General features: G+C 40.4%; 1 protein-coding gene across 4 annotated transcripts in view; it reads left to right on the plus strand.

Moving 5' to 3' along the window:
• DPH6 (diphthamine biosynthesis 6) overlaps positions 1–7,756 on the plus strand; it is a 186,076-nt gene extending 178,320 nt beyond the window's left edge. For all 4 annotated transcript variants that reach the window (XM_038136841.1, XM_038136840.1, XM_038136842.1 and 1 more), the window contains exon 15: positions 7,443–7,756. In XM_038136841.1, the coding sequence (XP_037992769.1) occupies positions 7,443–7,558 (116 nt within the window). In that variant the 3' untranslated portion in view covers positions 7,559–7,756. The remainder of the gene's footprint in view (positions 1–7,442) is intronic.
• The last annotated feature ends 14,904 nt before the right edge of the window (positions 7,757–22,660 follow it).

The raw sequence follows: 22,660 nt of genomic DNA on the forward strand, positions 1-22,660 counted from the left end.
ATCTAGAATGGAGTTTAAGTTTCAAAATCTGGGAGGAAGTTTGCAAGAGAATGCATACTTGCAAGAGGATCTTTTAAGATGGAACTGTCTATGAACTCTGCTTGAATATGTTGCCTCACCCAGACTCAGTTTTCCTATGCAGGCTGTCTACTATTAAAAAAAAAACCATTTTAGGTCATCTTCTCTTTCACAGGTTTGGTCTCTTTAGTACTGTTTTCATGTTTTAATCAACCTAAGTTTCAAATTTTATTCAACCTGAGTTTCAAATACTCAATGTACCTGAGTACACTGGGTTGGTGTTTTTGGTTTTTTGGGGTTTTTTTTTTTTTTTTTGGTCTGCATGTATTTTTATAGTACCCCAATGGCATTTTCATTTCATTCATTTTATTCAGTAGTTCCTAATTTTACCTATATCATGTTATAAATTTCACTTCCAGCTACTACTTTTTACCTGCCAGTACTATTCGGTCTTTCTTTATCAACCACTTTTTTTTTTATATTTTTGACCTAGTAGCTGGCCTTTTGTTTTCAGAAAGACAAAAGGCTTCTCTTGTCTGCTAATAAGAGAGGAGGAGAACAACACCAGCGACCTTCTCGTACAGAATGACAATGCTCCACTCCCAGAAAGATGCAGAGGAAGAGAAAAAGATGATTATACTTGGGCACCACTGAAAACACTATTTAAAAGTAAAGGCTTCCTAAAGTTTATCTACCCTCTTCTGATGCTCTTTCTCAGTTCATTAGTTGAAAAGTCATTATAGATGTGAAGTATTGCTTTAATTTTGATTTTAAAAAGCTAGAAAGTAGAATTCCTTATTAAGGAATGATAGGAGAGAGTTTCTTTCAGGACTGAGTTAAACAGAAGCCTTCAGAAGAATAGAAAAAGGTTAGTTCATTCCCATCTTCATGTAAATTGAATTACAGGGTTTAGTAAGTGAAACAGATCATAAGATAAACCCCGCAGAGGCCAGGAAGCACTAATTAACACCCACAGTGAGTAACTTTCCTGAAATTGGTCTTTAATCAAACTTTGCTCTGAAAACAAAACCAGATACTGTGGCAGCTTGATAAAAGAGATGCATCACCAAGGCTGACAGGCCCACAATCAAACCAATACTAAAAATAACTGTTTTGTCTACTAATTTTCTTTCAGATGCTAAAAAAATGCATGAGCTACAGTCTAAAAAGACTTGTACAGTTACTCAGCTAAATGACTCAGCTCTAGAAAAATGAGGGTCCTCTAAATGCTAATGCCCTCCCTGGTTATGAGTGAGCCCTTTTACTTTCCCACACCTTCCTGTTGAAACAGAGGAACAGCAAAGAGAATTGTGTGGCTGGGCGAGGAAGAGGCAGAATCTGGGTTCCTTCAGAGTTGATCATTTTATACCAGCTGTCCCTCTCCTCTCGCTGCTGGTGGTGCAGAGTTCAGGCATACTGACTGACTTGCTAGTGTGGATTAAGATAAGCCAATCACTCCTTTTTCTTGTATCTCCCATGAACAGGAGGGTGCACGACTGCTGCCTTTTGTGCTCGCAACTTCTCCTCACTAAATCTGAGAGAAGGAGTTATCAGTATGGCATGCAGGGAAACAAAGCTTATTTTCCTCATTTCTTTTCATCTGCTCAGCTGTAGGAAGAGTTGCTACAACTCCTGTGGGTACCCATCAAGCCTAGAGCAACTTTCATTATGTTTTCACTGCAGCCTGCTTAAAAACATTGCTAGAACTTTTAGGTTTGGGATAGATTCCAAAGGGACAAGAAGTCCACTGCACAAACAGGACTAGCAGTGAAATATAACAGAGCGCTAGTATTTTCTTTATAGCAGATTTTTCTCTTGGCACAAAAAAGACATGGACCTGTTGAAGCAGGTCCATAGGAGGGCCACAAAAATGGTCAGAGGAGTGGAACATCTCTCTCCAGCGAGGAAAGACTGAGATAGTTGGGGTTATTTTGCTTGTAGAAGGCTCTTGGGAGATTGTTTATTAGCCTTTCAATATGTACAGGGAGCTAATTAGAAAGATGGGAGAGACTTTTTAATAGGGCTTGTAGTGACAATGTACCCCTTATCCAAGGGGTAATGGTTTTAAACTAAAAGAAGGTAGATTCAGACTAGATACGAGGAAGAAGTTTTTTACAATGAGGGCAGTGAGACACTGGAACAGGTTGCCCAGAGAGGTAATTGATGTCTCATCCCTGGAAACTTTTCAGGTCAGGTTGAATGAGACTCTGAACCACCTGGTCTGGTTAAAGATGTCTCTGCTTATTGCAGGGGAGGGGGGTGGACTAGATAAGCTTTAAAGGTCTCTTCTAATTCAAACCATTTAATGATTCCATGATTTCTCTTGGTGAATGCTCTGCTGGGTGAAGTGTTGCCTTCTTTCCATGTCCAAAGTGACAGAGTCCTATCAGGATCCTAATAACCACATCCTTCACAAAAGAGGTTGCAATCATCTAAAATGGTACTCCAGTATTAGGAACAAGCTGAAAGAGGGTAGCTAACGTTGCCCTTGGTGCTTTCAGTATAAGCTGTATTTTCATGTTAGGTGGTTACTTGAAAAAGGTATTTCCATTAGTACAACTAAAAGTAGTTTAGTGAGAGAAGAAAGAAGTCTGTCAGTGTAGATGGGTCCATGTGAGGAATCCTTGGAGACAAGTTTTTATGAAAGAATTGTTTACAAATACAGATGTGCAGATCGGGCTGCTTTGGCAACTGACCAGGCATATGACTTGAGTTCCAAACACAACTACTATTCCCTCTGTGATTTGTTTTATAGTCACAGTTCCAAGGACTGCTATAGGAAATCAGGTTGAAGTGGTTTCACAGCCTTATCCAAAGTCCTACTGGTCATTTGTCTCATATATCATGGCTACAACAGACATCCCCTGCAATTCAAAGCAACTGCTTAACTTGTGTTCACGTAAATATCCTAGCCCAGAGTGACTGAAGTGCATCATCAGTATTCCATGGAGGATCTTACATCAGTTTTGAAAAACTGGTCCCTTAAATGACCAATGTGAAATAATGTCATCAAGAATAGCAACAAAAAGCATAAGGCACCACATGAAAAGTCAACTATTGGACTGTGAAAAATACCCACATTGTGATTTAAAATCTTTACAGCTGCAGAAAAAAAAAAAAAGTCAGCACAAAATCATATTTTTCCAGGTGACTCCCTTTCATATTCAAACATTATACTCTTGTTTATTTGGTTTGATTTTATTTTGGATGGAAAGGCATTAATTGAAATGATGCAAGCAAACTATGCAGGTTTTTTTCCCCAAATCTTATATTCCACTACATCATTTTATATTAAGAAAAATATATGAAAATCCTGGACTGAAAAAACAGACAATATTTTAAAGCACAGCTTCTGTTCTTGCTGTGGTTGGACACCACAGAGACAGTCAGCTGGATGTTTAAGAAAGGAAGGGACATCTCCAGTTCCTCGTGTTTCACCTTTTCATTGCACTGCCGGATCATTTAAGGCAGAGACTTGTTCCAGACAGCTTTAATTAAACTATGCTGTGAAACAGAATATAGATCAATGGAAATGATCCATAACAAGCTAATCGTGTATTTAACAGTGTTCAGTCCAGTTCAATCACCTTCTAACATTTCAGTGGCTTTACATTCATGTGGCAAAGCCCTGAATGTGTATATGTATTTTTAATCCATCTCATTAGTGACCATATGCTTTGGCTTCAAGGGAGACAAGAACTGTCTGCAATCTGCCAGGGATTTAGGGACATCAATAATTTGTGAATAGTCATGTTGGTACTGGTCGAAGGGTTAAGTGTTCTGCACACCAGGGGCAGATCTTTTGGGACTGGAACTCTTAGTCAACTGTTAGGAACCTGATCCCCTCTGATGCATCTTTTCAAAGTACATGCTGCATGTCAGATCCCTGCAGCAGAAGCAATGGAGCCTTATTAGCTTAGGGATTTAAAACCTGCTCTAAGAAATGTAACAATATATTTTGGTTAAAAAGTGAAGGAAAGATAGCAGTAATATGAAAGTAATTTTTTATGTACTGGGCTAAATGTGATCTTCCTTCTTGCTACCATTTTCCTTTTTGCCACCATTTTCCTTTTTCATATGAGCTATTAGATTACTACTCCCCTGCAGATATACAGTGAAGCAAGAGTATGGCAACAATAACAGGGACTTGATTTTGAAAAATGTAAGTGGATTCTGTGGCCTCATCTGATACTGCCTAAATCCAGCTGAGGCCAGTGACAGCAAAGATGTAGAAATCACCTCCTAGTCTTTTGGAATGACCTTTTAGAAGCTCTCAGAGCCCTGTTTTTTCTACCTAGTATGAAAATCACCTTTAAAAACAGTAGATTACACTCTTAGTTCGTGCCATGTTATATAAAAGGGCTGCTAAGTCAGCATGAGAGATCATCAAATTACTGATTTCAGTATCCTGTCTTCACAAAGCAATGGCAGAAATAGATGGCAAAGCCAGAAGACACTCAATAAATTTGTTCATTTTTAAGTTTTAGTTATGTCCATATTCCTCTGCTGCACCTAGGTTAAAAAAAAAAAATTCATCGCAGTGTGGGAAGACACTTCATATGGAACCTGCTCCTTGAATTTGTGTGGATTATTTGAGAGAAGGGGGATCCGTCTTGAAAGATGAAGTTCACCTGCTTTGAGCAAATTTCATATACTTACAATCATAAAATCATACGATGGTTTTGGCTGGAAGGGACCTTAAAGATCATCCAGTTCCAAACCCCCTATTTTGGGTAGGGACATGTTTCACTAGACCAGATTGCCCTGAGCTCCATCCAACCTGGCCAGGAACACTTCCAGGGATGGGGCATCCACAATTTCTCTGGGCAATCATTTCCAGTGACTCACCACACAGTAAAGAATTTTCTCCTTATATCTAATCTAAACCTACTCTTTTTCAGTTTGAAGCCATTTCCCCCTTGTCCTATCACTACAGTCTCTCTCCATCTTTCTGGTAGGGCCCCTTTAGGTACTGGAAGGCCACAATAAGGTCACACTGAAGCCTTCTCTTCTCCAGGCTGAACAGCTCCAATTCCCTCCGCCTTTCCTTGTAGGAGAGGTTCTGCATCCCTTTGATCATCTTGTGGCCCTCATCTGGACTCGCTCCAGCAGGTCCATGTCCTTCCAGTGCTGGCACCCCAGAGATGATACAGCACTGCAGGTGGGCTCTCTCCAGAGCAGAGCAGAGGGGCAGAATCCCCTCCCTGTCCCTGCTGCCCACACTGCTCTGGATGCAGCCCAGGACACGTTTGGCTCTCTGGGCTGGGAGTGCCCATGGCTGGCTCATGTCCAGCCTCTCAGCCAGCAGCACCCCCGAGTCCTTCTGGGCAGGGCTGCTCTGGGTCTGTTCATCCCCAGCCTGTGCTGATACCAGGGGTTGTCCCAACCCAGGTGCAGCACCTTGCACTTGGTCTTGTTAAACCCCAGGAGATTCCCATGGGCCCATCTTGAGCTGTGCTGTAATGGCAGCAAGGACATAGATGTCAGGCAGCATGGTGTCTTCCAACTCTTCCTGTTTACATGCTGCATGCATTGATGAAAAGGCACCTCAGCTGGGCTGTCAGCTGTGTCAGCTTCCTAGAGAAACTCCCCTTAATTTCTTTGAGATATTTCCTTTGTGTTTCCCTGTTGACTTTTGTTACCCCAGGAGTCCCTGGGCGGCCTCCACAAAACTGCTCTTCCTGGTTGGCAAGCAAGACCACTAGGGCACACTCAAATGTAAATATTTATGGCTATTTTGGCCACCTCAAACCCACCAAAGAATAGTTCTATTTCCAGATAGCCCCATTTTAAAATTTTCCCTTTAAAAGGTATACCTGGACTTGTTTTGGTAGCTTTTAGCATTGATTCACAGCTTTTAAGCCTGTGCATAAAATACTAAAGTCTAAAATTGTATTTTCACAAATTTAATTGATGAAAAAAATAAATGTAATTTTAATAGAGTGGAATCAGTGATTTTGAGGTGGCTTGTCTTTACCCCTTCTACTTAAAGCCTTCTGAGTCAGCATAGCCATAAAGTTTTCTGAAGTCAAATTTTTCAAGAAAAATGCTAGTTGATAGTTAATTACCAGGTCACTGCTGAATATCTGTAATACAGAGAGTGAGTTCCTTTTTGCACACCAAATTAAGAAGTCATTTGACCTTTGAAGTGACTGTTGATCTTTGGCTCTCCCTTGTCTGTCTTCACCTCCAATGTCAATGATGCTAATACAAAAGGAAGCCAGCAGAATTTCAGAAGACTGGTACTGTCTTTGCAATATTTTGTAGGCAGCATTGCCATTATTACATTAATTTGTGCTACTGCTGCCAGATAAAGAGAGAGGAGTTTTGGCTTCAGTGAATACAATTGCAAAATTCCTGTTTTATCCTGGATGAGGTAACACTTTGACTGAACTGCCTATTCACAGTTTCACAGGCAGTGACGCCAAAAAAAAAAAAAAAGCTCTGACAGTCTGCAAGTTCTGCCCTCTTTACACCCTTTCTAGCCAAGATTGCTTAGTGTTATAAAGAATTGCCATAATCCCAGAAGCTGCTGACAGAAATACGTTATTGAAACAAGAACCTTTGCAGGCTATACCTTATCATTAGGAAAGTGTCTTTTGTGGGATCATTCAGTGGGTTTTTGGTAGTTTTCTTTAGGGTTCTGTGTGGCTTGATTTCTAGCATGTTTACTGAGGCTGAGCATGACCAAGAATGTCTTGATGCCAAGTTTAAATTTTCCATTCTTTACTCTTCTTCTGTATTCTGATTAGATCTTCTTAATTATTAATTCTGTTCCCATAATGGACTTTTAAATTTGCAAAATTCTGCCACACATACCACTCCTTTTAGAGCTTCTTGTAGCCAGTCTGTATTTTTAGCAGTTTGAATCTTACTGTAATTCCAGATATTCAGTCATATATGTTGCCATTCCTGGACTTCCTTCATTGTGTCTACAAGATTACAAATTGAAATGAACTTCATAATGTTTTTTAAAATGGCCCACTCTAACATCTTCTCTTTTGATTGATGCCCCACAATGGGACTTGAGAGAAGAGTTTCATTTATAGACAACTATGTGCTGATCATCCAAATATCAAAAATGACAACTGAATTTCAGCTGGCCTTTTGGTATTTTTACTACTGCTCTAGTTCAGTTCTCTGTATCTGTAATCAACAGACCACTCACTCACTCAAGAAATATGCATTTAACTGTTTTGATGAATTCTGGCCTTAAGCAACATCTAAAGTTAATCTCAAATTAGTCAAAAAGAAGGTGGGAGATTTTCCTTCTATATAAAGTGAAAATTCAAGAGTTGCATTTCACTTCCTTTTGTTAATTGCTACTCCACAATAATTTTCAGAAAAGTATTTAGAAATGATTCTTAAGAGATAGGACACAATAAGACAAGGGGGACTCATTAGTTGTTTTGTTTCTATTTTAGGACTGCAAGAATACCTTGAAAAATATTTGGAAGAGAAGACCCCAGCTCTGATTTTAGTGCCTGTGGTGGATTTACCTGACAAAGATGTTATTCATATAACATGCTGGCTAAGCTAGCATGTAAAGGAAATGAGTTGATATCAAAACACGCATACATTCCATCTAGGAGAGAACAAAGAAAAGAGTTGATACTAACTCCGTTGGATACTTTTATGAAGCATTATTGTTTGATTTAAGCAAAGCCATATTACCTTGTTAATGATGCCTCAAGATATGTGACAGAGTCAGGTTTGTATGAAAAATAAAGCTTTTTTTAAAAAATAATGTACTTTTTTCTGACTTGTTTTTAGATGTATGCAGGTTATAGCAGGTGGCTTCTGGGAGATGCAGTTGGTGTGATCACATTGGTTCTTTGTTTGATATATTTAGGTCTGGTTACAATACACTAATTATAACTTTAGATAATTTGGATGGAGGTGAAACTAAAATATTACCTCCAATAGTGTTTTAAGGACTGGATTCCTTTCAATTCTATGTTGAATTTACTCACTTCAGGCCAGCACATGAAAACCTTATTTGTGACCAGATTTTAACCATTTTCTAGCAAGGCGGAAGAATTATTCAGACTGGTATTTAGGATGCACATTTTACTGAAACAAATAATGGAAATTATGGCCAGGCAGTAGGATTTGCCACCTTGCTTTCTAATCCAGGCGTATTTTTGTGTTTTATATCTGACAGACAGCCATTTTTAAAGAGCTACGAACATTCAGGTAACTACCAGCTACCAGAATTCACAGCTATCATAGACCCCAGGCTTTAGTTTTCTCCAGAAAATCAACAGGAGTTTTACCACTGCTTTCACTAAAACAGGCTCAGACACACAGGTGAAGCACCTGTCAATTTCATTACTACTGATATTTTACTCATTAGATAAGGTCAGTATGGAAAAGTAAGTCTTTTGGACTTTGCTTGAAGCAGTAATGCACTGCAGAAAAATCCTACTTTCAGACAAAGGCTACAGAATTAAATCTTCAAGAACGACTATCAAACCTTTGCATTGCCTACATTCTGTATCTATATATTCTCACTGCTTCTCTTCCACAGTGTGAGCACTGGAGCTAGGAGACCAGCACTCCAAGTTATCCTTCCCTGTCCTCAGCATATATCTGAGATACGTCCACAAAGTTAACTGTATGGCAGGACATTCACATTGAGGTGACAACGAGGTGACGTAGCACTCCAGTTTAGTTTTCTTACCCATTATCAGAAATGCACTTGGCAGCACCTGATATAAAACAAGAGACTAAAGATAAAAGGATCTTCCTCTGTTAGAACTTCTACATGCCCAGCATACTATGCTGATCAGTACTTGAAATTAGAAACTGTTAAATGTTATTGTTCCTTACTATTGCTTCCAATAATATAGCAAAGGTGCCATCTTCTTTAGTAAGAATTACTTTTTTCACAGATCTTCAAATGCTTTTTAAGGGGGCAAGGCAAAAGAGTGTTTTATATAACAGTGTACAAAAAATGGTTGTATTAAATTTCGTAAGGAAAAAGGGATGAATCTGTTAACAATACATTAGTTGATTAGTATTCAGGATCTTTTTTAGGTTAGACTTAAACACATTTGATCCTTTCCCACGATCAGAAAAGGACTTGTTAATACCTGGATGTGCCTGGTTTATTTGAATTCTACTTTTTTTAGAAGGCCAAATCATTTTCTCACTTCTCCCTTGAAACTACCAGTATTTTCTCTCAGTGTGGAGTGTCCATAGGCCAGAGACACAATGGACTGTAAGAGAAGAAGAGAAGATGTACTTTCAGAGAGATAAGGATGAAGCTTATTTTTCCATTGATGCATATGGAAACCAAAGAGATGGCCTAAGTTTCACTGTGTCTCCTGTAGCAGTCTTTTTTTTTTTAACTGTGAGTTTAAAAAAGATACTGAAATACGCTGATCTTAGCTTTTGTACTGTACTGGATATTTTAAGGTGGCAGGATATTTGCTCCTAAAGAAAACAGCTTTTCCTGTAAGTCTTCCTACAAGATCCATGACTCGAACTAGCCTGCTTTTTTTCTCATTAGAACTGCTTTGAGAAATGGTAACAGAATGCATTGGTCTAAAAAGTAGTGTGATCTTTTGTTTTTCTCTCAACTGGAAACAAAACCTTTTCCTTTTTTTGAGAGAGAGAAATAGAACTTCAACAGGTTTAAATTGTGAATACATAAAAAGGAAGTGTTTGCTGACTTTTTCTCCTAGAGAGACTTTAAACAATCTCTGAGTGGTGTGAATGACTGAAACTATAAGCTCAGTCTACACTATTTTAAGTATGAACAAGGCCATTTGTGCAACATTGATATGCAAAGTAGGTGAGTAAAGTGTGCCATAGAGAGGCCTAAGACTTTTATAATAGAGAGAAATAGCACAATTTATCTGCCTTAAGTTGCTGTACTTTCATCAGAATTACTGGGTCCTACTATGAATAAGATGTTTCAGCAGAGCTCTTTTTGACTTTCTTTGTAACAATGCTGAAGACCTGAGGTGGAGAGATGGGTACAGACATCCACACACAGACATACACGTGGTTTAGTGAAGAGGGAAAGACATCAATACTCAAAATTTATAGATACAAGGCTGGTTTTCTGTGGTTTTTTATTGTGGTTTTTTTTTTCACAGAAAGGTCAGTGGAGTGATTACCCCAGCAAGTTTTGATCTTGAGACTGTAAATTCCCATATGTGCTAAGACACCAGTTTTGAGTATTTTGCATGCACACAAATTACTGTATTTCTCTGATTTTTACTAAGCCTGCAGGAAAATGTTTTGTATGCTTATTATGACACAAAATGTTGGCTTATTCCAGCACCCCTTATGTAATGGGTGGAAAAATGTTTTTTAAAATGTAACCCAAAGTTTTAATTTTTCGTTTCTCTGCTTAACAAGTGTTAGAATATGTCCTGCAAATCTTCTCTGCTTCCTATTTTTTTCAAAAAGTAATCTATGTCTTGTAAAAAGTTTCCTGTGTTCATAAAATTTTGTCTCCTGCCTCCTTTTAAAAGTCTCTGTATATCAATTTCTTTAATTGCTTGAAAGTATGACCAAATGGCTCTGTAAGACCAAAAACTGATTTAGTAACTTTGTGCTGTACTCATTTCAAAACCCAGTGATGGCAAGAGTACTAGTGAGCCTTTACAATGCACATGGCTAAGCTGCTATAAAGGCACCAGAGCTGATCCTCCTAAATAGATTTTAAAATGACATTGAGATATTTTAAAAGAGATTATTTAATTTTTTTCCCTGTGAGTTTTATAGTTAGGTAATTCAGAAGCTGATTTGTTACACCAGATAGCATGGGTGCATCTTTTCTCTTAGCCTTCAGAAGTGCAACGAGTACTGGAAGCAGGATGTCTCCTGAGTATTAGAGGTAATCTGAAGGGGCTCTTCTCCTTCAAGGACATCCTGTTCAATCCATTATCTGCTGTCTATGTGCAGAGCCTAGTCTATCAAAATACAGTGACTGAACAAAAATTTTATTTCAAATAAATGAGTGCATTGGTTTAATAAAAGATTTCTACTGCATGGTGTAATAGTTCTATAAATGAACACTGAAATCCTAAGATACAGAAACTTTTCATGTGTCCAAGTTAAATCTTTGTTATTTCTTTAAGGATGGCTTTCCTGAAGCAAAACTAGTTGGTTCTGTATAATAAAGTAAAACTCTTCTGAGCTCTCTGACTACTAACTGGCACTTATTAGTTAAGTAACCTGCTTTTTCTATTATAAATGTCTGGCAATGAGAATACATATTAAGAATACTTGACAATTTACTAATTTATGATCTTTTTACTTGTATTTTAATATTTCTGGCAAGCCAGCCTGTGTTGATGTATTAGACAAACATTCAAAATACAGACTTGAGATCTTGAAAGCTTCTTTTTTCAACTTTCATCTGAACACTGAATATTTTTGACCTATTTTAAATTCTAATTTTAAAAAACAGACTGGGTACCTGTGAATTGAACTCATATGTTACATGCAAGTGCCCTTTTACTGATGATTCACTGCTCACAATTTCTTGGATTTGACTTCTGTTGGATTAATTCATGACTAGGGTTTGCCTATGATTTCCTGTTTTTATCGTTTTTAGAGCCTGCCTGCTTCTTCCGTACATTCCTAAACAGTCTGGTTGTTCTGAGGCTCTTGGCACAGGTTATGTCACTGGCCATAGGTCTCCTTGCCATTACTTTGGCTGTCCATTTTACTTGCAATGTTTAAAAAACATTTGTTGGCTATGTCTGCTCATCCTCCATCTCCTATTATATGGCTATTTTGTGACTGTATCAATCCTAAATTATTTCAAGATGCTGTTTGCATGATTTATGAGGGTTGATGAGACTAACTGTCCGCAGTACAACAGGACGGACTCAAAATAGATCAGATTTCACATTTGCTTTTCCCAGCTTTCAGAAATTCCTCTCTGAATTATAAAGATCCCCAGTTCAGAATAAAACAATGGTTCAGAACAAAACGACAAGCTGAACTAAATGCCACGAACAACTTGACAGCTGCCCTGATCTAGTAACCTGTTAGGGCACATGTTCAAGTCAGGAGGCAAAGGTTAGGACAAATTCCACCACTTTCCTGGGAAAGATTAAGCATATCCACTAGATTTCTTGTGCGTTTATTTTCATATTTGTATGTTTTCTCACCCTTGTAAAGGTGTTAGCAAAGGGATGCTATGTTGTAGTCATACAACTTGTAATAATAAAAAGTTTAGACTGAGTGAGCAGCACACATGAGTGTGAAAGTAATGTTGTAGTGGGAACCAGAACGAATGTGATCACAGACAGAAATTTGCATGAGCACAATCTGGAAAGCTTTTCTCCCAGCACACTGCCTGCAGCAGTCTCAGATCACAGAAGTCTATAATACATCTAGTAACATTAATGATACATTTTACAGCAGGATTCATCCCCGATGATCCTGAAGTGCTTTACAGGTCCATCACATAAAGTTTTCTTGGTCCATCACTGGGACAGCCACAAATGTGCTGGGGGCCTCCCCTGCCCAGCATGAGTAGCAGGTGTCTGGTTATGCTGCTGGGAGAAGAGCTCCTCCACTCTCCACAGTCCCCAAGTAGGAGTATTTGCTTTGGCAGAAGAGGCAGTTTTCAGCCTCAGAGGCACATCACCTGGCAGCCAGAGTTACTACTTTCTGTTACTTGTGAGATTCATTCTACTTTAGATTTTGCCATGATAGAGGGGGAAAATCTCTCATCTGGGCTCTGTCTCTATCGTCTTTCTGCAGCTCCTGCTACTGGCAGCTGTTGACAGTACTGTCTTACCATAACATCCTTCATTCATCCCATTATTGCCATACCCGCACTTCACAAGAAAGACATTGTTTGTCTGAGCTAGAACTTGGAGCCATTGCATTAGGGAGGGGTGCAATCTCATGCAAGCATTGATTCCCCTTCACTGAGACCCATGGGTTTGTTGGTAGCTGCCTTGACATTAGTTTATTTTGTCGCTTATAAAAGACCAGAGGCCCAGAAGGAAGAAATACATTTCTCAGATGTTAGAGTTATCTCTTGCAACAAAGTTCAGTCCCACTCCCACACAAACCCAACCGTTCTGCAGCAAGACCCAGATACATGCAAATGTAGAGCCTTTTGGAACTGAACCAAATTACCACAGCTCCAGAGCTGGATCTGTTAAGGTTCACAGCAGGAGGTGTTAAAGGATATGAAATAATAGAAAGGAAACACAGACAAGAAGTTATTGCCAAAGGAATGGTATTACGAGGAAATGGTGGAGAAGTCAAGCTAAAAAGGCAAACAACAGGTCTAGCTACCTAAGGGGTTTATTCTTTATTTATGGGATGTCTTTGAAGGAAAGGACCCTGGACTGCCTTCTCACTACTACTAGTTCTTACTATAAAAAATTAATGAATGAAGAACAAAGAGGAATAAATAGAGTTGCCAGGAAAGAGATCCAGAAGTGAACTTTAAAATGCATTTCTCATCCCTTCAACAAGGTAAATGCTTTGACTCCTCTAACAGCATGCTTTGGTCTGGGTGTGAAGGGGAGGACGCCTGAAATGAGGGTAATATGCAAGAGAAGCCACCAGCTGTGCACCATGTTAAAGGATATTTCTTCTGGGTACTGCCACCAGGAATGTGGTTAATAGGTCTTGACTGCAGAGCTGTAGCTCATAAATGTGTGTCTCATCTGTACTCCTTGATCAAGGTGCTACAGTGTACCGAGATGTTGACTCAGGACTCGTCTTCATTGTTAGGGATCTTGTATAACACTAACTATTTAAATAGTGAAAGTCTGAGTATCTTCTATTGCAGTTCAGATTAGGCAAGCCAAATGTGATTCTCCTAATGCTACAGTCCCCAGTGCAGACAAAAAGCTTTCTCAGGTTGAGATCCTGCCACTCATGTAATTATTTAAAGACAGCTCCACTATTTCAACTCCAGTACTGCACAAGAGGAATGGAAACATTAGGAAAAGTTTTTTCTTTGATGTAGAATATGCTGCCACTTTTTTGTTATTAAAATAGGAGCTAACTTTAAATAAATAAAATTTTGCCTGGAGGCTTCTGAAAACTAATGTTGTGTTTTGACAGTGTCATTTTTCTGATTCCTGAAAGCATAATGTGAGTTAGCTCAGGACTTCAGCATGATTTTTCTTCTGTGCTGCATACAGTGAATTAGCTTTTCAGCTCTGGATTTTATTTGATTTCTCTCTCATACACAGGCAGAGTCACATCACTATGCAACTTTCCTACTTGACAGGCACTCCCCAAAGTTGGGTTTTCCCCTTTTTAATGAACAGGTGGATCAACCCCCTGTAAAGGAAGGAAGAAAGAGGCTATAGCAAAGTGGAGGCCGCTACCAATATTTCTTATTTAAAAAAAAAAAAAAAAAGGATGGAAACCAATCATCTTTGAAAACAAATTGAGAAAATTAACAAAGGTCACACAAAACCCGCAAAATATGGAATTTTTGTTTTAAAAACCCCACACTACCTTCACATGCAAACTGCATGTAATGCTTTTTAAATTTGTAGGTTTATATTCCCCAGATTTCTGCTTTTCTTTAAAGGATATTGAAATAAGAATGACATAGGATTTTGAGGAAAAAATAGACAGTGTTTAAATAACAGCTGATTTGAGACTCCCTGTCTTTGATGACAATTTATGGCCCTCTTAAAAAAAAAAGAAGTAAAAAGATATTTAGGTGTATGCTCAACTAAAAAACTCAGGTAATGTGAGCTTAGTGGGAGAAAAATGATTGCTAACAGCACGATGTGTCTTACAGCATAAAGTGCAACCCTAAAATTGCACATTGCTGAGCATTCTCAATGTGCTGTGAGCAATTCCATACACTGTATTTCAAACACTGAGTGCCCACGCTAATATGTACATATATCAGGAGTGGCTACATTTTTTGCTACATGATTTCAGGAGACAAAAATAGGTAGCCAATGGACTTCAATTTCACCTTACAACTGAGTATTTTATTTTCTATTTGAATGCAAGTAAAACACTTTAAATGCTTTGGGGGTTGGGGTGGGGTGTTGGGTTTTTTTTGGTTGGTTTGGTTTGGGTTTTTCTTTTGGTCATGGTTGTATTTCCCCCCCCCCCAAAAAAAAAAAAAAAAAGTATTTCTTCTTTATTGAAAAGGTCAGATTTTCTGTTCAGATTCCTTTTTTTCCCTGGAATTATCCTAAAGCATTGAACCATGGAAGTTTTTTCTGTTGCAGAACTTGTTGCAATTTACATCTTTTAAAATGTTTAGTTGGAATACCTAATTCTATTTAAAAGATACTCAGAGACACATTATTTCAAGGAAAAAAAAAAAAAAAAAACAAAAAAGAAAAACTTTCTCTCTGGTGTAAACAGAGTTCAGAGGTGAGAGCAGAATCCTCAGGAACAAGAGCTCTTCCATTCTGATGTTGACATTGAACCTTGCAACAGTAAAAAGTTATGTATTTATGATCTCGTCTGTCCTGTAAAATCAGGACAGCAGTAATGGGTATGAATTGGATTGTTCTGAAGATTCTCTTGTAGGCCCTGACAGGTATACAGTGAGGTATCCTGTAAGTGGCACACATCATGCCAAAGGAGAACATTCCCAGTGCTCTTTATGCCCATGGTTCACAAGGTAACTTTGAGTCATGAATGAGTTGTGACAGAGACTTTTTTAAAATCCAACACTGAGAATTTTTCACTTGCTTTGTGGTCCACATGCAGAGTTCAGGATGGGTGGGGATGCTATTGCAGGTCAGGGGCAGACTGGCACAGGAGCCCAGGCTTGTCTCCCATACAGCTGCAGGGTGACTGTTGAGATTCTGCCTGGATTCTTCCATCTCTGCACTAGAGAACAGTATGTAGCATGGGCAAACTTTGTCTCTTAGGGCTACTCTCTTCATTGTCATAATTTTCTCTGCATCCTCAAAACTAGAAAGCCGTGGGTTTAATACTACTGAGATTTTTAGAATATTACTTCTCCACAGAAGCTGCAGAGTTAAGAACTGCAAACAGGACAGGAGGATTGAGAAAACTGCTTTTTCTCTTCTATCATCAGACATTGTATGCCTTTGGTCTTCTTCCTCTGTTACCTCTGTGTTTCTCCTCTCTCCTTTCTCTCCCCCTCTTTAGAGTTCCTAATCCTCTTTTTTTATTTTATTTTATTCACTCTCTCCCTGGTACTATCTTAAAATGTTCAGTGTATGTTCAACAAAAGAAAAATTCCATGTGAGCTCTTCTTTTACACTCATGACTAAGGACCTTAGAAATCCAAGATGAAGATCAGAAGCATAAGTGAGACAGCACACAGAAAAAAAAATACTGAAACTTGGACCTGGTACCATTGGCATTAGATATATTTAGAAATACAAACTGCAAAGTTTCATAGTTCCAAGGCAAGGTGAGAGCAAGCCTTACATTGTACCCAGGTGTCAGCTGTATCTCAACAGTGTGACTCAGTAATGAAACACCATCTGTTGCCTTACCAAGCCCCACATACTTCTTTCAAAATGACCAAAGTGACTGGGAACACAATTTGTATTTTGACTGAGTGGAATTTGTGCTCCCAAGTCATGTAAGGACCTTCTGCAAAAAGTTTCTTGGGAAGGTAGTATTTCATGATCAGGTAGATTGAACAAAGATTTCCAAAGTTTAGCTAAGCAGACTATAAAGTCAATCTACTGCAAAAGGTTTTAGAAAAACCCTCGCTATTCCTTGTCCCTTTTATCCATGTGATGAGGCTTTAAAGGAGATGCACCATGAGTGCCATGCCACTTAGTTTGAATGTTGAAGCCCAGCGTCTCTCCTAAAAATCTGCGCCTTTGCACGGTTGCTCAAAGAGGAACTGATTTCTTCAGTGGTGAAACGCCAGAACAGGCTTCGCAGAAAGGTGGCTGTTGCCCCAAGTGTGTCATTGTCTAAGAGGAATTTGGACATTGTCCTCAAGAAGACGCTTTGACCTGCGGCCAGCCCTGCGGCGGTCAGGCAGTGGGGCCGCCGTGCAGGCTCCCCCCCGAGGGAAGCGGCCGTGCCCTTCTGCTCTGCCCTGCCCCGCTCTCCTGACTCCCTGGCCCACGTTCGAGCCCCAGCCAGCAGTACTCTGGACCTGTGTTTCAATGTAAGGTCCCAGGATTTTCCTAAGCACGTTACAGGTCACACGCTTTACAAGTTAAAAATCCCGCTGGGGAGCCTTTGTCACCGCTGCCAGGCAGAGCTATCCCTGTCGCCGCAGCGGGCACCAGCTGCTGGTGCTGACCGCATCTTTTAATCTCACACTCTCCCCCGAAATGGAAAGGCGATAAATGCGCGTCCGAGCACGCCGCAGAGCAGCCCTCGGCGGACTCCGCAGGGGCACAGGAAAGGGGCTTTCGTCTCTCTTCTTCCCCTCCCTCGTCCCTCCCGCCCGGGCCTCGGCAGCCGCCGCCATTTCGCGGGCAATGCTGCCCCCGCCCGTTCGCGCCGCGCAACAGCACGGGGCCGCCCGCGGGCCGCTCGGGGCCGGGGCCGGGGCCGGGGCCGGGGCCGGGGCCGGGGCCGGGGCCGGGGCCGGGGCCGGGGCCGGGGCCGGGGCCGGGGCCGGGGCCGGGGGTGTGTGCCCTGGTGGCCCCACGGCCCGGCCTGCGGCGCCCCGAGGCCCAGAGCTCGGCTCTCACTCTGCAGTTGTGCAGAAACGGGGCACAGTAGTTACAATTAGAAATTAGCGGCAGTAGGTATGGTTCCTGGTTGATGCATGAAGTGTTACGGACAGCAAACACGTACGCCGACACACCCCTCTTACCGCACCATTTGCTGCTTTGCAAACTTGAGGGTTTATTTTAGACAGTTTTGTGTTTTCCGACCTAGAACTATAAATACAAGAATTACATTCACAGCAAATACTGAGAGATACAAGTATAATGTATTGAGCAGGCGGGAGAGAGAATGCGGCTGCAGCATGAACTGGTGCCAAAGGGAGAGTTAAAATGCAGGAAGAGAAGAGAAGTCTGCTCTGCTTTAGACTTTTCAAACCCCTTCTGTCGGCTGCTTTCTCATGCTGCAGTTCTTCCATATGCTCCCTACACCCACCAACACACCCACCTACACACACTCACAATTTACCAACATACTTCATGTCTTTACTGAATTAAATTCCACACCATCATTCAAATAAAATAAAATAAACAGCTGTTTTCTTTCCACCAAAACGTAATGTTTTCTGACTTGCCACTTGTGAAGCATTTGAAAGAAGCAGGCTGCAGGAGATGCTTTTGTACTGGCACATCGTGACGTCGCACGCAGGGCCAGGGCTGGATCTGGACACTCACCTGTGCTCTTAGAACCACTCCACTTAGGAAGGGGACCCTTCCCAGGACGAAGGACTAGGAAGCTATGCAAACAGGAGTAGACTGTCCTAGCAGTCACTGAGATTCCAGAATATGCTTCGGTTGAGTCTCCGGGTCTGATAAATAGAATATTCAAAGCAGCATGGACAGGCAGGGCACTGCAGAACCACATCACCGCCTCTCTTCCTGTGGGAGAAGTACATCTCCAAGAAGTGTAGACACTAGAGACTGACTGGCATTTACTCTACCTGTGTCATTGTCTGTGTTAGCTCCCAACTGAATTTCCAGCTGAAGTTTGAAAGCCCAGTGCGCAAACAAACGGCAGGAAGGCAGGGCCTAGAAAGAGTCATCCACAGGATCCTGTTGGCAGACATACCTGTGGTTTGTCAGCCATGGACAAATGTCCGTGTCTGGAGGTTGAAAGGTTGAAAGCAAGACCAGGTGGCCACATCAGTATGACTCTGCTGTACCACTCCTTTCTGACTGTTCCAACATGGTCATCTTAACAGCTCTGGCAAGAACTGCTCTCTCAGATTGTGTTGGTCACAGCTGCAGGAGCAAGGTTGCTGCACTGTACTGGTGGAAAGCAGATGAAAGAACACTATCTAACTCAGAGATTACTTGTCATCTAGTAGAATCCAAAGACTGAGATTATATGCCTGGTTTATCCATAAAGCACATTATGAGACACAAATCACATTCTTTAAATCAGCTGTATCAATTTACTGGGATACTGTGTACATGCCAAGCCAGCAACAACAACTGAAGGACTCAGATGCCTTGCTCTCAGCTCAGTGCAATTCAGAAGTCATAGACAGTCATGAATACTCTCCTCACACTCAACACCCAAGCCAGGTTGGACCTGGCAAAAACCCCAACCCAGAGAAGAAACAGCATACTCTTCTTTTATTGTGCAGTACAGTTCACTGTCCTGGGATACAGGACAACCATAACCAAATGTATTTAAAATGCATATAAAACCAGAAGGGCAGAAGGGTTTTGAATCGGTATTAGCAGTTGGCATCAGTCACTGACCTACTTAAGTTTTTTGGTTCATGATGTAAGTTTTCATCTGTCCATTCAGTCTTGAGTGCTTTGCATCACTGCTGTTATTGGTTACCAACTTCTACACCTAGAGAGGTGGAGCAGCAGTCAGTGGTACAGGATAGGATGCAAAACAGAAGATATTTCATCTCCATCTCATCACAGAGCAAATCAGAATGGCCCTCTGATAAAAGCAGCTGAGGCACAGCTTAGCTGTAAGAAGAGTCTTTAAGCTTTTCCTGCTCTAAATATCTTTCTTTTCTTCCTCTGCAGATGTGCTAAGGAACACCAGGGCTCAGGGGAAATCTGTGATAGGATATGTGAGATAAAATTTTCTGAAAGTGACACATGCTGACGTATCTCTTTTGGTTCTAAGTCAGGCCACATGTCAGCAAACTGTTAGGACTGGAATCCAAAGAAATACCTGATCCTGTTGTCTGCTTTAAACATCAAAACCCCTACTCATCTTTATATTGATATTTCCCAGTTCATGAGAGAAATTATTTGCCTCAGATGGGCTTTCCCAACTACTTTTTATAGTTCATTGACAGAACTACCCTCCTGATTCTCTGTGTTGCGGGTGTCAAGCTGCTCTCCCAGAAGCGTTTGAGGACAACAGAAAATAACATCCAGCAACTAAACTAAATACGAGAAATAGGAGAAATGAGCTATTGTAATCCTTTGCTCTAAGGACAAAGACATATGCGCCCCTACAGCTGTGAAATTATGAACTTGGCTGGGAAGAAGAGCACTCCAATAAAGTTCATCAATTGCTCTGGTGAGTACACAGTAAGATAATTGGCCACACTGGTAGGCTCTTGTCATGCTGTTGATTAACAATTGACAATGACTGTTAAGCATGAGAAGAACTGTGTTCATAGGAAAACCTAAAAGCTTCTAGCCATTGGTATTGAAAGATTATTTCCTTTTTTTTATTTATTTATGCTTTTTAAGTATATTTCAACATCAGGGCTCCCTTCCAGGAATGGATCAGGGGCTAATTATACATGGAACAAAAAAAAACCCAAATAATTTTTTTTTCTCTGCTTGTTCTCTCAGTCTTTTCTATTTTAGGTACACTTTCCTCAGTGAAAAAAAAAAAAAAAAAAAAAGAGTATCAAGCTGTCAGTGTTACTCCTATTTTCTTATGAAAGCCTCCTTTTCCTTGAGAGTTACTACATTGACATTGGGCTGACCTTTTTTCAATACTGATTTACCTGTAAAAATTCCTTCCCTGAGGTACATTAAAATTGCTATAAAAATATGCTTTCCTGATATTAGTGAGATGTTTAGATGTATGCCTATACATTTTGATCAAGTGGCACCAAAGTGAATGCCAGCAAGCAGCAGCGTTTGCATCAGCACAGAAAATAAGGGGTCCAAGACATCAGGAGTATTTTCCATTTTCTAAGAGGCTACACCTTTTTACACCTTTTTTATTTTTCTTTTTTTTTTTTTAGGATACTGGATATTTAAAGCGTATCTTTCTGGAGCTAGGAGCTGAGAAGATGGTTAGATAAATTCTGGCTCTCCAAAGCAAGGGAGCATTCCACCTCTTAGAAGGGCAGAGACGAATGCACTGGCTCTAAAGCTGGAGAGCAGTGGTGAAACCTACTGGTTTACTGGTTATGGATAGCTTAAAGAAAGGAATGTACCAGGAAGAAAAAGAAAAATGAGGTTGTGGGAAGAAGAAGAAGAGAAACAGTCAAGGTAACCTGGATTAAAAGGGAAAAACAAAAGAAAAAATGAAAATGCAGGGAACTACTTTTTTTACCTTGTCAAAGACACTATTCTTCCTCAACTTATAGGTGCGGTCAGGCAATTAGTGTTGAGTATGAGAGATTGTGCTACAAGGCGAAATGAAAAGAGCCACATTTTAAAATCAGTATTTTCACTCTTTCATTTTGTTCTGTTTTCTAGCAGTACCAGTTGTATTCACAATTTATGAGTACGTAGGTTCACCGTAGCTACTGTACTGGGTCTCAGAGATTACTGAGAGTTACTTTATTGCTATATAGTATAGCAACAGTATAGCTGTATAGCACAGTCAATTATAGCTGCCTTTTTGACTTTGTGGCTAAAACAGTGTTGATAACACACCAGTGTTTTGGCTAATGCTAAATCTTGCTAGCACAGCATCAAGACTTTTTCTTTTTCCCAACTCTGTCCCCCAGCAAGTAGGCAGGACATGGGCATGAAGCTGGGAGGGAACACAGGAGACAGCTGACCTGAAGTGGCCAAAGGGATGATCCATACTATGGGGTGCTGTGCTCAGCAATAAGAGCACTTCCTGTTGGAGGTGGTAAGTTATTGCCTTTACATCACTTGATACCACATGGTTTTTCCTCACCTATTTTTGCTTTGACCCACAAGTTTCCTCACTTTTGTTGTTCCTGTTTTCTCTGCTATCTCATTGGGGAGAAGGGAAAAATGAGTGAGCAGCTGTGTGGGTGCTTGGCTGTTGGCCAGGCTCAACCCACCACAGCAACACTAACAACATTTCATAAAGTTGGTCAAAATGCTTTGAAATTACTCAAATTCCTCATTTACACAACATATTCTGACAATCAAACAAGCTGCAATATCTTCAGATCCTTAAGTTGTCTTAGTTTTGGTTCTATTATCTCTCTCATATAAATCAGGCTGTCATGGCAGGCAGGGGAACTTTGCATTGCTTTGGCTACAGGAGGACTCAAGGAAAAGAAACCTCTCAGAACAGGTCTTCTGCGATGGACATTAATCTGTATTATTTGTGGAAGAAGCCTTGGAACATGGTGCCCCAGGCCTCTTTTTGCTTGAGACATGAGAAAAGTACCTAGTGAAAACCAACAGCAGGAAGCACTCTGCCTCAAGACTGATGGCAGTAAGGGGTAAAAGTGAAAAGGAAAAAAACTCTGAGCACTCCTTCCCTGCGTATTGGGAACCTGATTTTGGCAGCTCTGCAGGCTCAGAGCTCTGCTAAGATGTGTTCTCTCTTAATATTTTAATGAGCTGAGCAAATGACAGTCCCAGCTGAGTACTTGTCTTTGTTGCTGTTGCTAAGCAAAACAATGGTAAAAAAAGCTCCTTTTTCATCTTCTAAATCAGAAAAACAACCGAACCATTTGTTTGATATGTGCAGAAATTCATTCTACCTCTATGCCAGCTCAACCCACGCACCTCAGTTCACTCTTTCATGTTTTTTATACATACTTGATCAATTTCTCTAACATATGTCATGACACATCCCGATTTGATTGTCATGCACATCCTATATATCCTTACGGCCACACAGAGTCCATTTAGTTTGTCCTATTCATCTGGGCTCCAGC

This window comes from Motacilla alba, chromosome 5 (genome assembly GCF_015832195.1).
Source record: "Motacilla alba alba isolate MOTALB_02 chromosome 5, Motacilla_alba_V1.0_pri, whole genome shotgun sequence".
Lineage (NCBI taxonomy): Eukaryota > Metazoa > Chordata > Aves > Passeriformes > Motacillidae > Motacilla > Motacilla alba.